The sequence below is a fragment of the Cyprinodon tularosa genome, unplaced genomic scaffold, assembly GCF_016077235.1.
Source record: "Cyprinodon tularosa strain WSP-4 unplaced genomic scaffold, ASM1607723v1 ctg222, whole genome shotgun sequence".
In the NCBI taxonomy this organism is placed as follows: Eukaryota; Metazoa; Chordata; class Actinopteri; order Cyprinodontiformes; family Cyprinodontidae; genus Cyprinodon; species Cyprinodon tularosa.
The window spans coordinates 1,017,682-1,033,496 of NW_024038830.1; the positions used below are offsets into that span (position 1 = coordinate 1,017,682).

At 38.0% G+C, this 15,815-nt stretch overlaps 1 protein-coding gene across 3 annotated transcripts in view; it reads left to right on the top strand.

Annotated features, from left to right (window-relative positions):
* Positions 1–15,815, top strand: part of evla (Enah/Vasp-like a) — a 61,414-nt gene that overhangs the window by 23,018 nt on the left and 22,581 nt on the right. For all 3 annotated transcript variants that reach the window (XM_038286210.1, XM_038286208.1, XM_038286209.1), the window contains exons 2-3: positions 11,174–11,342; positions 11,686–11,866. In XM_038286210.1, coding sequence (XP_038142138.1) covers positions 11,174–11,342; positions 11,686–11,866 — 350 coding nt within the window. The remainder of the gene's footprint in view (positions 1–11,173; positions 11,343–11,685; positions 11,867–15,815) is intronic.

Below are 15,815 nucleotides of genomic sequence, written 5' to 3' on the forward strand. Positions count from 1 at the left end.
CTTTTAGCCCTTGATTGTTCCAGTTGATTGTTCCGGTGAGTTTCCTGTTCAGGAAACATGCCTTGCTAGATTAAAAGCAGCTGACTGGTTTGTCCTATATAAGTACGCTACGCTCATTTTATCAAACAGCATTTACTAAAATTAGAAGTGATAACTGTCCACCATTTTTAATGGGTTTTTGTAGGATTTTGATTTTGCACAGTTTCATTTTATTGTTACACTTTACTGCAAAAACAGGTTGTTATTGCTCTTTCTGTTCTGAACATTGTTATAACATGCTGTCATATTACACATCTATGATGTTGCTGCTGTTTTCAAATATCCATCAATCTCTGAAGTACCTGTGGTAAACAGATAACAGATAAATACATCATTAAAAAACATGTTTGATTTCATCTGAAACGTGTTTCCTTAAAAATTCCTTTAGCACTTTAAAATCGGTTACTGTATCAACATTTTTAGATTCATACAAATTATAACAGAAAAATTAATGGATGTTTTATTTATTCTGAAAATGTTTTAGAAGCTATGATAGACGGATGATGATAGCTAGGTTAAAAAATATTGTCAAGAGGTGCAAACGTGTTGCAAATATATAAATACACTGCAAAATAAAATGTGACTAGCAAACATATTAAGATCATACATGCAAAAAATTAGATACTGCATAACTGAAAATATCAAGAAGCAAAATTGTAGAATTTGCAAATACATAAATGATAAATATAATGCAAAAGGCATGTAATGCAAAAATGCTCCAATTAACGAAAAGAACTGCAAGTTAAAGCTACAGTGTGTAACTTTTAGCAACATCTAGCGGTCAGACTGCAGCAACATGAACATCTCCCCCCCACCGCTTCTCCCCCCCAACAGTACGGCGAGCGTTACGGGACAAAATGTCTTCCACGACGTTCGCATCACCTACCTTCTCAAGTGATAAGGTTTGTTTACATAGATAATTTTACAGATAGTATTTCATTAGTCTGTGTAGAGTATAGATTTCATGTAGACTTAAAGGGATAGTTCGGTATTTTTGACATGAATCTGTATGGCATCCCCATCACCAGCGGCATGCAATCACACTGACTTACCCCTGGCAGCGTCCTGTGAGCAGAGTTATCGTCCAGTTTTGGTCAAGCCAAAAGTAGTCCGGCAGGTTTTTAGGAACAGCGAAATAAAACTTTTCTCTTCCCAAAACATTATGTGTTCAAAAGAGTGATATTTTCGCATCCCAAAAACATTGTAGTGGAAAAAGTCACACGTCGTTATCAATTGGTCCTATATTCTCTCTGTTCGTATCAGTGCGCGCCGTCATTCAGACAGCGAGCCCAACAACAGCCATGTCTCCCTCCGCCGCGGATGTTTTGGGAAGAGAAAAGTTTTATTTCGCTGTTCCTAAAAACCTGCCGGACTACTTTTGGCTTGACCAAAACTGGACGATAACTCTGCTCACAGGACGCTGCCAGGGGTAAGTCAGTGTGATTGCATGCCGCTGGTGATGGGGATGCCATACAGATTCATGTCAAAAATACCGAACTATCGCTTTAAGATAATAAATATACCCGTTATTTTTTTCTACATCGTTGTGACGTTTTGGCGATCTCGCAATCGCTAGTTTGTTGGCTCTGCGCTGCCGTAGCGCAAAGATGTCTGCCTCCATGGCTGCGAGACCCGCTCCTATGTAATTATAAATAACGAATTCTAAGGCAACGCAAATATTAAGGTTAAGAGGCTGAGCTCGTAGATGATGATAAATAACATAGTTATGTATAATATATTACATTTCTGACTGTATATCCCTGTAATTATTACACACTGTAGCTTTAAAGGAGAAGTTCACTTTTTAACACTTTAAGCCCATTTTCTGTAGTGTCCAGGATGAAATCGAATGATCGACACGAAAATTTTGACAATTGGTCCTGTCTCTGCTTTTTGGCTCATGCAGAATCCCCCCCTGGCTGCTTCAGAATGGCTTCCATTGTGCATGTCCGATAATGTCCTTAAAACAACCTTAAACGTTCTTTTTTTAAAATATGCTACTCACCGGGTCGTCAGCGCTGTTCAATGACGTTCCAAAAAAAGTTTCGTAAAGAAAAAACGTTCCTGTAGTGTTTTATTTAGCATTTTGTAAATCCCATTGAGTTCTGTTGGAATAGTCAATATTCCGCTGCCACCGGAAACGGAAATGGGGCCTGTTTACACAGTTGTAGTCTTTTCGCTTCACTCTGTGTACTCCGACGTCGAGGTGCTAACGTCTCTGTTAAACACTTTAAAAAACTCTGAAAATGGAATACGAAAGGTGGATTCTTGATTCTCGACGTCTGAGTACACAGAGTGAAGCGAAAAGACTACAACTGTGTAAACAGGCCCCATTTCCGTTTCCGGTGGCAGGGGAATATTGACTATTCCAACAGAACTCAATGGGATTTACAAAATGCTAAATAAAACACTACAGGAATGTTTTTCTTTACGAAACTTTTTTTGGAACGTCATTGAACAGCGCTGACGACCCGGTGAGTAGCATATTTTAAAAAAAGAACGTTTAAGGTTGTTTTAAGGACATTATCGGACATGCACAATGGAAGCCATTCTGAAGCAGCCAGGGGGGGATTCTGCATGAGCCAAAACAGCAGAGACAGGACCAATTGTCAAAATGTTGGTGTTGATCATTCGATTTCATCCTGGACACTACAGAAAATGGGCTTAAAGTGTTAAAAAGTGAACTTCTCCTTTAAGAAAAGCTGCAAACTAGTTGTGCATAAAAGAAGGGCTCCAGACTGATAGCAGGAATGAACCATCTTCATGTGGGACCAAACCCTTGGTAAAATCATGAGCAGGACTCAAAGAAAAATATATTTTTCCAAATGTCTTCTGGGCAGTCGTCCCATTTTTGTTTGTACTAACGATCTGGTCCAATATGAGTTGATGATCATCTTTTAGCTTGTCAGAACTTCCTTTTTTATAGTTTTTCTTTAAATGTGTTTTGTGAATTTGTTTTAGCATAATCTATTTTGCAGTGTGTTTATGTATTTGAAGTGCATTTTTACTTTGCTGCTCCCTGATATTTCCTTTGTATTTGTTTTGTGTCTCATTATGTGACAAAAACTTCACTCTTTTCTGTTTCTGCGATCCTACACTGTGTTTCTATGAACTTCAGTTCAGAAAGTTTTAGTTGGATGGTAGCCTCTTAAAAAAACATGCCTTGCTCCCAAAAACTGTCAAGATCTGTTATTAAAAGTGGATTAACTGTCCAGCATGTCGATGCTCTTATTTCTAAATGCTGGAGATGAATACATGTGTTTTTTAAAATAAAGGACTGTGCATTCTAAAAGCTTTAAAACACCATGCAGATATATAGATCAGAATCAGTTTTACTGATTAAGTTACTGCACAGAAACAAGATATTAAAAAATGCTTATTTCTCACATCTTTACTTTATAGTGCTAAGGAACTATTTTGTTTCTGCTGCTTTCAGACAGAAATTTGACAAGACTCTTCATGCATAAAAATAAGTTTACCTGCTTACAACAAGTAAATGAGAGTGTTATTTAGCTGCTGCAGGCAATATGAGATGTTTTTGTATACGGAGAGGTCTTATAAATACTGTATCTGCTAATGTATGACCATCTGAAGACGTCAGTTTGATGAGACTGTATATTTCTGTGAACTCAGAGGCGTTATGCATCAAAACTCGTTTTTTCTCTATATTTTAATGCTTTAATCTTTCTAACAATTGTCCACTGTTATTGTAACTAATTTTTTTAACCTAATTTGTTTAAGGAACAAAAGAAAATCTCAAACATAAAAAGTCTAAGTATAGTGAGGGGGAAACTAAGTATACCTTTGCTGTTTTTGTAAGATTAATGATGCTTGGAGCTTGGATTTACTGATCATTATGTCAAGCTCAACTTTATTTTTATAGCACATTTTAAAACTGCTACATCTGCTCAAAGTGCAGAATTGCAAGTTAAACAAACATAAAGAAAATTATTATAATAATACAAATGATTAAAAAAATTTTTTGCTTGGCTTTTGTTGAAGGCCTGAGCAAAAAGGTGAGTTTTCTACAACCATTTAAAAGCATGAATAGACTGGGTCTTTTTAACATTTAATGGAAGTCATTTGAATTGAAACATTTAAAAAGCATCAACAGTATTTTAGATTGAATCCTAAAGCTCACTGGAAGCCAGTGTAGAGAAGCCAACACAGGAGTTATGTGCTTGTGTTTCCTCCAGCCCTTGACCAAACGCCCTGCTGCAATTTGAACTAACTGCATGCGACGGATGGACGTTTGCTCAAGCCCACACGTAATAAAAGCACGGATGACATTAAAGAGCAATTTTATGAAATCATAAGTTATAATCGGTTTAAATACCTGGACCTCAGGTATTTGATTAACACAGTGCCTGAATGGAAAGACTTCAGCAATGACCCTAAAGATGCAACTATTGGTGTGGATCAAACATGGATACAGTGCAAGTCCATTATTCTACAAAAAAGTTTACATTTACATATCATATATCATACAAATAATTAAAAAATACTGAACAAGAATTGTTTGTTAAGTTTGAGATTCAGCAACAGGACAGCAATCTTTACAACTGAAACTGTAAAATTTTGGCTAAAGGAGACAGAAATCAAGGCAAAAAAAAAATCCATGGCAGAGTTTTTGCTTCTTAAAACTGTTGTATAATGAGGTGCAGGTAAACTCTCTCTCACCTCAAATCTATCATTTATTTAGTTTGAAATAAAGCATATATAACTTGGACAGAAGGTATTTTTATCCTTTAAAGCTTATATTAATGTGGAAGGATTTTGTATGTTTTCCTTATCCTTAGTTTGTTTGCCAGTTTTATAGATCTTCCAGAAATGTTTGCAAAAAATAAATATCTAGCCTTGCACTGCTCCTAAAACAATTCCAAAAGCAATCTTTTGCAAAAAGTGATGATTTGTTCAGATATTCTGTTCCTACACAGGTATGATAAACACAACATAAGCCAAAAAACTAACAAGCTCATTAAACTGGAAAACATCATTTCATACAGTTGCTAAAAAAATAAAAATAACATACTGAATACTTGGTGGTGCACGATAAATCTGGGATTTATAGAGGATGGTCGAGGTTAAAAGCTTAAGATTTGCTGGTTTTTATGCTTTTATTTGACCTTCAGTATGCAGTGTCAGACTCCCTGCAGCTCAGAGCAGCAGGTTGATTCATCCACTTAACTTAATGTCACTGATTAGCATTTTGAGCTATAGTTGGTCTTTTTTAGGAGTTCTATATCTTAGATATTCACTTGTTAAAAATGACTTTTGTGTTAGTCACATTAGATTAAATTCTAAGCTATTCTAGATGCAATTTGGACCATTTAAAAATAAATAAATCCATTTTAAAACATGATTTAAGTTAAAAAAAAACTTCAGCTTCTGAAAAAACAATACCTATTGTTCAATGGAAAACTGCTCATAATGGCATTTTTATTTTGAAATTTGTTCTCTTTATTAGCTACTGCAGACAATAGAAATGAAAAACCATAAAAATCAACAGTGATGCAATTGTTGACCCATATCTGGACATAATGAAAATAAATAAAATGCAATTTATGGAAATGGTTGCATATTTTTTAATGAGTGCTTTACTAAAAGAAAGGGAGAGTGTAAACATACTGACATTTGAAGGTTAGAATCACTAAAATAAACATATTAAAATTAATTTTATTATTTGTAAAAGATAAAAACATTTGGATTTTTATACAATAATTTAAAATAACAATTGTGTTATGTAGTTTTATAAACCTGATTCATAATCTTGATTTGTTCTCCTTTTTTCTCTGGCATTTAGTTAAGGGATCAGGGTTGGTATAGGATTAGATTTGTTTGTTTTTTATTCAAAACAAAATAATAGCAATGTATTTTCTGCTGCATCCTTTCATTAATCCAATCTGATGCCGATAAATATGCTGTAAACCAGTTAAAAATGGTTACAATCTAGGGACTGGGCTGTTTTGTTGTGTTTTATCTGAAATAGTTGTGGTATAACTTGGACTAATATTTTGGGTCATTATCTTGTTGTAAGAAAAACCCCTGATGACGGTGGTGTATGCCAGAGGACATCCCTGCAGAATTCTGTGGTAGCCATTTTGGTTCAGGGGGCCTTTGACTTTTTACAGCTGCTCCAGATCATTACACTTCCCACTCCATGTTTGAGACTTAATCTCAGACACTCTGTAACCCTCATTTAACTGACTATCATCATGTGTGATCAACCTAATATTTAAAATTTGTATTCATTACTCCATCAGTGGCATTTTCTATCTAACTTTTCATCCGGATTGCTAAAGCATGTTTAAAATTTAATTGAATTTCATTGCTCAGCCTATTTGCCTGATGCCTTAGCAATGACTTTCCTGCTGCAACTCTTCCTCTCAAACCTGCAGCTTGACGTCTTCTCTTCACAGCTGAAACTCCGACTCATTTCCTTCTAATAAGCTTTGATTGGAGCTGTTGTCCTGGCAATCGCCTATCATGAAAACTGTTACCTCTCAGAAACTTGACCTCCAATTCAGACGTGGCTGCAGGTCTGTCAGACCTCTTTCTGTAGGAGAATCTGAGTCAATCTGAATGATGAAGAAAACTCTACTTTCTTTACCACTTTCCTATAGGAAGCACTTTATGATGGTTTTCTCTCTTCCATTTCTGTTTGCCTTTTTATCATCTTTTTTTGAAGCAGCAAACTTTCTGCATAATAATAACCATTCGACCATGAGGGCGCGGTACCATGATGTGTCCAAACACATTTATATATGCAGAAGGGTTGTAAGCAATCAAAAGATTTCAAACAATTATGGATGCAGAAAAAAAAAACTAAAATAAACAAAAACAGATACATGAATGTACAAGTAAATATATTATATGAAAATAAATAAATAGAGTAATGAAAAATGTCTGTTGAAAAGAAAAAAAAAACAGTAATCAGAAGATTCTTATAAAAAACATGCTTTGTTCCTAATTTTAAAAAAAATGATGTAGTGGTAATGATTGATATAATAGTATTAATAGTCTTATTAATATTAACATAAAAGTAATCCGAGCAGAAGCACCGCCACAAAAACTGACCTGGCCAGGGAACGCCCAGGACCCTGGAGCCTCGCTACATTATATGTGTTTTTGTAGATTTTCTGTTTTTTATAGATTTTTTTTTTAACTCCAATTGGGTCGCGCCACTATCAAGCAGTCAGACGATTAATCTGACAATTAGCGCACCATGAGGGTTGTCAGGTCGCAACCACAGCCACTCAACCCGTCAGAAGTTTATGGCAATTAGGGCTGCATCTAACGGTTATTTGTCAAATTGATTAATCTGTCGATCATTTTTTCGATTAATAGATTAATAATCAACCAAACGTTCCTTAAAGGAGATTTTTTATTAAATTAAACCAGGTGAAACTAAAACTTTTCCACTTGAGGAGAAAAAGTTTTTTTTTTTTTTTGTTTAGATGCAAAATGTTTTTATATTTTTTTACTTTTTTGATATAATTATTGCTCTAAATGGGTTGCTCTGTCAGCTAAAGGTATGTTGTAGAGTCTACATATTCCAGTTAACAATCAATTGCTAAATTAGTAGATTATTTCAATAATCGATTAATTCGATTAACTGTTTCAGCCCTATTGGCAATAATAATAATCTTATTATCATCATCACTAAAATGATCTTTAGCAATGTTAATTGGAATGTTGACATAATAAATTATATTTCTATGTAGATCTGTTTTGTGACCCAGGCCTTTAATGTAGATTGAATCATTTTTAGAAAGTGTCTCTGGTTTGATTGAAGGGAGTGGATCAATGTTTTTCCAGTATGATGTGTTGGAGTTGGCCCAGTGTCTGATATGTAAGGCATTTCTGGATTCCCACTTTTAAAAAGTGAGAATTTTCCTGGAGAGAGTTTTTCGTATAATTCTTAAATGCACATTCTTTTTTTCAGTTTTCCAGTTCAGCACTAACCTTTACCCATTAGACATAAGTTGCAATTAATAAGTGGAAAATTTGGACGTTCTAAAACTTTAGACTGGTATTTAGTTCTTGCTCTTAAATTTTTTTTTCTTTTCCTCTTTTTCTGCTTTGCTCCTCAAGATTGAGCAACAAACAAATCAGAACTAGACAAGAGACTTTGTGAGTTTCCACATCATTCCTCAGCTCAAGGCGTCCAGCTCGGTAGTTTAAAGCGCTCCAGAAATAGGAGCTGTTTTTGTAAGGAGAAACTCGGACACCTCCCTGCACCCCTCCCTTCACGCTCCCAGTTAGACTCTGGTGGTCTGATGAGTCTCTGAAGTGGAGGAAAATGTTTGTTATTTGATTAGAGACTCTGTTAGACACATTCAGACATGCAGGAAGCACAAAATATGCAGCTATCCCACATTGTTTTAACATTCACCACAGAGGAATGTAGGTTTAAAGGCTTGCCAGTGATTTCTCATTATTTTCAACTTTAGAAGGTTTTTGGGGGGATAAAGTCTTTTTTATAGGAATAACTTTAGATCGTCCTCAAACCTGATAAACGAAAAAAAAAACATATTTAAAGGTGCATTTCATCCAGCTGAAATCTCATCACAAAGCTGTGTTATATATTACAAGTGTTTATGTTGACTTGAATGTTTTTGATTTCATAGGGGATATTTTTAATACAGGAATCCTGGACTATTGAGAGCTATGCCTGTATGATATACAGTATAAGAACTCAGTATATGATCGGTGCTTCTAGTGCAGGTATTGCTGCAGCAATGCTGCATAGCATGGCGCTTAGATCGTGGCTCTGCTGAGATATTACTTTGTTTGATCTACAATCTTCTAAAGGTTGCTGCCCTTTTTTCTTGTCTTAAACTTTTTTCTTCCACTTAACTTTCCTTTATTATGCTTGGATACAGCACTCTGATCAGCGGGCTTCTTTAGCACTTATCTTTTATGGTTTAGCCTCCTATTGAGGGTTTTTATTGACTGCATCTTTGGCAACATTTCTGTTTATAACATCCAGTACAACATCCAGTTGTTTCTGAAATATTATTTTTTGCTATAATTATCTGTAAGTTATAACAATAGAAAGCCATAGGAAAAAATTCTGGAAATGAATCCCTTTTTGTGTAATGAATAGTTTTCTTTTTATAAGGAATAACTTTAATAAAGCTCTTTGGCCGTGTTTTAATATCTAATTTTGTGTTTTAGGGGCTTCTTAATATGATTTACTTGTACAATCGTTTTTTTCTTTTCTTTTAAAGCTGGCCCTCCCCTATTTTTATTGTGTTACATCTCTGTCTTCTGTCCCATGATATCACTGTTATGGAAACAGCAGCTGTTGTTAAGTGCAGATTGATGAACATTTTGACTAATTGTTCTGAAAATTTAAGATATCTTTTTTTAGGAAAAATTGGGCTAATATTTCATTGTAGAAATAATTATCTGTATGCAGCTGAGCTGAAGTGTCAAACCAGCTTCTCTTGCTTTGGGATTTCATCATGATTAGATTCTGGGATGAAAGATTCTGACTGTAAAGGAGAATTTGGTTTCATCCAGTTGTTTTATATTTGTATAAAGCCAAACAAATGTTATAATCTCTGCTGAGTTGTTTAAAGCTGTGAAGAAAGTGAAAAAGTCTCAATAGAAGGAGAGAACCAGATCTGACATTGGGCTGGTGAGGCACCCATATGAGGTAACAGTTGGAAAAAAAAATAAATAAATAAAATCTGAAAGGTGAGGACTACATTTGATGTTTTTGGACCCTCTCGGCCACCATCTTCATACAAAGCAATCAATTATAACACATCACTGGTGTGAAATAGCTCCTCTGGTAGGGATGTCTCCATATCAAGTTCCACAAAAATATCAGGTGGCTGTGAAGCTTCAAAATATATTTACCCGTTTTCACATTTCTATTTTTTCTCTTTTATAGTTTGTTGCTTTAGTTCATGAAAGTCATTTATATATTAGAAAAGGAAAACATGTTTCATTTGTGAAGTTCATGTTGGAACAACATTGAAGAGACTTTAATGGTTTAAATGATTGTACTCCAGTGATAAAAAAAAAAAAAAAGAATTTGCAAATTTTTGCAATTTGCAAAAAAATATCCCCTAGACTTTGGGGGGAAAATATCAGACAATCAAGACTAAACTTGTCTGTCTGGTATTTTTGAAGATTTTGATCATTTTGCAAAAATCTTAGAATTTTATAGAAATTTTGGAAAGTAAAAATTTTGAAATGTTTGAAAATTTTTGAAAGTAAAATCGTACCTGCAGAGAAACATGGCGGTATGGTGATGGTCTGAGTCCGCATTGCTTCTTTAGAACCTGGAAGATTTGCTGAAATGGAATCATAAATTCTGCTCTCTAAAACAAATACTTGGAGAATTTCTGCTCATCATTTTCAGCACCTCCACCCCTGAAAGATGTGTTGAAAAATGTTTGAGGCTGTCAAACTCTAAACAAAAAGACCCTTCAGAGTGACCTTAAACTGGCATGTAATTGACACATCTGATCATTTGGGTTTACTTCTTCAGAAAGGGCGAGTTCGGTTTGGATGTGGTTTTGTTTTATTTAAATAATTACATGTTCTTCTTAAGTGATGTTTGTCCTCAAAACAGCCCCTATTGGTTCCCTTCAGCGACGTAAATGTTGCACAGTCCAATCATATCTGTTCTTGGTGGTGACTTAAGCCAAACATCAGTTTGTGACTTTATCCTGTTTTCTGATACAATAAAGGATAATCCCTGTAGTTGCATGCTTCAGGATCCACCCCCTTATGTTCCTTTATCCTCAGCACACACACCCTTCTTTGCTCAAACGTCTTAATATGAGTGCACGGCTGCAGAAACTGGAATCCCTCCAGGGTTTGGTTTTAGGCTGAGGTCTTCATTACAGTTTTTGTAAATGGATTCCTGCCCTATAATCACAGGCTGGCAGATTACTGTAGAGGCTGGACGTTTCTCCTGAAGTGGTTAAAAACCAGAAGGTGGGGCTAATCCAGGGGATCCTTTAGATTAGTAGGACGTTTCACAATAACTGACTTTTATTGCTGCTTAAAGACAGCATCTCATCGTAATGTTTCTGTTTTCTGAGAATAAGATAAATGATCTGTACTTCTATCATAACCGTTGGTTTCCCTCTCTTCCTTCTTTCTGTTCCAGCGAGCAGAGCATCTGCCAGGCGCGGGCCTCTGTGATGGTCTACGATGATGCCAGTAAGAAGTGGGTGCCCATCAAGCCGGGGCAGCAGGGCTTCAGTCGCATTAACATCTACCACAACACTGCCAACAACACCTTCAGAGTGGTGGGGGTTAAACTCCAGGACCAGCAGGTGAGCGATCACTGACATTATCTCCATGACTGTTCAGCAGAACACAGCAGTCAGGTGTTCAAATGTTTAAAAATACAGCAGCTGTCTTAATGGTTAATTTACATTTGGGATACCACAGGGTTATGTTCTTGGACCTACTCTATTTATTTGATACATTCTGCTATTGGTTGGCTTGATTTTCTTACTTGTTTTTATTGTGTAGGATTTTTTTGGTATAAATTAGTTTTATTTGCTGTGCCTTTTGTTTTCAGTTCCATATCTTTGTATATTTAGCTTTTTATTAACCTTTTATGGTTATATATGTTATAGATGGACCTAATATACCTCCCTCTTCTTTTCTAAGGTTGTTATTAACTACTCCATAGTGAAGGGTCTAAAGTACAACCAGGCCACCCCGACCTTCCATCAGTGGCGGGACGCTCGGCAGGTCTATGGGCTGAACTTTGCCAGTAAAGAGGAGGCCACCACCTTCTCCAACGCCATGCTGTTCGCCCTCAATGTCCTCAGCTCCCCGGACAGCGGAGGTGAGCTGTCCCCTGATGATTACATCCACCACACTAATGTTCAATCAATTCTTTTTTTCAAATTTTAGGTCATGAAACAGAATCACAAAAAAAGCAGAATTAAATAAACTGGTCTGGATTTTGGTCCATCCATCAACCCATCCATTCATTCATCCATCACCCAAGATGAATAAATAAAAACATCATCTAAATGTAACCCATAGGCAGACATTTTGTTCTTTTTCTAATTTTGTTTCCATCACATATTTTTGCATTTACCATACTTAAAGCTACAGTGTGTAATAATTACAGGCATATAAAGTCAGAAATTTAATATATTATACATAACTATGTTATTTATCATCACCTATGAGCTCAGCCTTTTAACCATAATATTTGCGTTGCCTTAGAATTCGTTATTTATAATTACATAGGAGCGGGTCTCGCAGCCATGGAGGCAGACATCTTTGCGCTACGGCAAGCGCAGAGGCAACAAACTAGCGATTGCGAGATCTCCCATTACGCTCGAAAATAACTACGGCAAGTTGAGAGAGATTAACTGAGTAGGTACTGAACAGTAGATGGCAGTATTATGCCTGAGAAGCGTTTAGTCTGCCTGAAACCAAAGAAGAAGAAGAAGCAGGTATACTGCGCCTCAGTAACAAGAAAGGTGAACAAGGCGGCAGGCGTGAGTGACTTTGCAAACTGTTTGGCACTGTGTGGCCAAACATCAGACGAATGGAGGATCATGCCTACTCTGTATCACAACGAAAAGCGGTGGACACCGAACCCCCGTCATCTAAGAAGCGGAAACACGACGAGAATAAACGCAAGCGTGACAAGAAACGACAAAAAACACGGATCAACATTGGCACGGCATTTACACGATGGAAGTCACTGATGGAGGAAAAAGGTTTTCAAAGTGACGCTCAAGTTGCCAGTTTTCTCTTGGACAGGTAATTAATCCTACACACACAATTGTCTAAACTGCAGTTTTTGGAGTACAGGATGCTCAGACCTGTCTAAAACAATAACATGCTGCGTGATGATGCTGTTACTCTCCAGTATACTTATTCAGCAACGTCCCTGACGTTTCACAGGTAATGATTCAGTAATTTTCTGTAAAATAATTTTCTGGATATATACCTCGGTTACTTCTCTCCGGCTCCTTTGGAGATCTTCAAGCCTTTCCTCCTCTGCTCTAGTCACCCCGCTGGCACCCCTCCTTCGCCTGGCCCTAGCTGCACGCCCACCACGGCCTCTCTGCCCTCGCCCTCTTCCTCTCCCTCTTCCTCGCCTTGTAACCCCCGTGCCACAAACATGACTTGGACTCTGTAAACGGGGAATATATATTCTTCCAGCGAACACAATCTCGCTGTTAAACTAATGACTACAATTACTTCATCTGTTTATATCACCATGCAAAGCAGCTCACCAAAACGTCACAACGACGTAGAAAAAATAACGGGTATATTTATTATCTTAAGTCTACATGAAATCTATACCCTACACAGACTAATGAAATACTATCTGTAAAAGTATCTATGTAAACAAACCTCATCACTTGAGAAGGTAGGTGATTCCGACATCGTGGAAGACATTTTGTCCCGTAACGCTCGCCGTACTGTTGGGGGGGAGAAGCGGTGGGGGGGAGACGTTCATGTTGCTGCAGTCTGCAGTCTGACCGCTAGATGTCGCTGAAAATTACACACTGTAGCTTTAAAGCAATGACCACTATGGATTTAATTACTTAACGGTATAGTGGAGGATTTTCGCAAATTTTTGAAAAGACCCGTCCTCTCCACTTTAAATAAAAGTGCACATGCACAACCCTGTACTGCTCCCGAGAAGGAACGCCTATTAAACGCAGGCGATAGCATTCACAAGCCCATTTCTCCTCGTGCATGCTCTAATTAAGAGTTGCTGTTTGCATCACTCTTACAAACTTACTTTCAAAAATAAGATTTGCAATTTTTCCACTATGTCAGACTCACCACCTGTACGTGAAAATGGGGACAAGCACGTAGGACGGCCTTATGTAAACATATACCGTATTTTCACGACCATAAGGCGCACCGTACTAAAAGGCGCAGTCTCAGTTATGTGTCCCATTTCTGTATTTAACACACACATAAGGCGCACCGGACTATAGGGCGCGTTTTTTATATACCGGTACATGTCCTCTACTACCTTTAAATACCTCTACTGCGTATTTAAAAATACAGCGGAGGCAAAACTGAGTATGACTGTGCTTTATTCATGTATTTATTACAAACTATTAATCAAACCCGGGTGCTGGCCGTGAGACAGACACATCGCAGATGACAGAGCTGTGATCACTCCTAAATTAACTTAAAATCCTGAAACCTGCCGACGGAATTTGTTCGCTTTTATTACCGGTATCCTGGTGCCTGCAGTTTAAATTATTTAGATGAAAAACACCTGCCAGCAGCCGCGTGAACCCGGAGGCTGCCCAGCCTAGAGGCTGCTGTTGAAGGGATTTCTACTGTCGGTGCACCGCTGGTATGTGGGGGTCTGAGCGCCTCCGACAGAAATAGATAATCTGGATGAACTGACTGCAATTATTAAGTTTTCAGGTGGCCTTTCTCACTTAAAAACATATTAAAACTACTTTATTCCCACTGATCACAGCAAATATAGCTGCAAGATTTCGATTATTTAGATGAAAAAACACCTGCCAGCCGCCGCGGTGAAGAGGAGGAGACCCGGCCCAGAGGCTGCTGTTGAATTAAGTTTTCAGGTAGAAAAATAGAGCGGGAGCAAAACTGAGTATGATTGTGCTTTATTAATGTATTTATTACAAAGTATTAATCAAACCCATCAAAGTCATCATCCTCTGTTTCTGAATTAAACAGCTGCGCTAAATCAGACATGCCAATTTCCCCTTCTTCGCTGTCAGAGTCACTTTCCGTGCAGCGCGGCTCCTCAGAAATAATGCCGGCTTTTGCGAAAGCTTGAACAACAGAGCCAGCAGACACGTTAGTCCAAGCATCTGCAATCCATCTGCAAACGGTGGCGTAACTTGCCCGGCGTTGCCTTCCACTTATCCTGAAACTGTGGTCTCTGTCTGTCACCCATCGCTCCCACGCCGCTCGCAGCCTTACTTTGAACGGCCGCTTCACACCGATGTCGAGCGGTTGAAGTTCCTTTGTCAGACCTCCCGGGATAACGGCGAGCACAGCATCCATTTGATTCACCATGTTTTTCTCATCAGCTGTGAGATGGGCACGCATGGAGTCACAGATTAACTGCGATGGTGATGCGTGGAAAAAAACACCTGTTCTCCTCACATACACCTGCCTCAGCCACGCTTTCATCATCTCCTCATCCATCCAGCCTTTTTCATTTGCGTTAATATCATATGTCATCAGAGCGCTGTGTCTGTCTCGCTGTCAGCTCCCAGATCAGCTTCTCTGATTGGTTGATGCGGCGCGTCCAGCAGCAAAACTTCAATTTTTCCATCTCGAGCAGCAGCAGCGCATTGGCGGTGCGTCAGATGCTTAAACGCTCCTGACGCAGCGCCTGCTGCTCAAAACGCGCTGCGGGACCTTTTGCTGCTCCTATACGCGCGTCAACCATTTACTTTGCATGTAAACTCGCTGCTTCTGCTGCACCTGCTGGGTCCGGTTCACACCGATGTCGAGCGGTTGAACAGCGAGCACAGCTTTAATTTGTTTCCCCATGTTTTTCACATCAGCTGTGAGATGGGCACGCATGGAGTCACATATTAACAGCGATGGTGATGAGTGGAAAAAAAACACCTGGTCTCCTTACATTCAGCCACTCTTTCATCATCTCCTCAATGAGGTGGTCTCAAAAGTCGCAGTTACAACACACATAGGGCGCACCGCACCAAAGGGCGCACCGCACATTTTGAGGGGAAAAAAAGACGTTTAAGTGTGCCTTATAGTCGTGAAAATACGGTAACTAGAATGATTGACAATTAGGA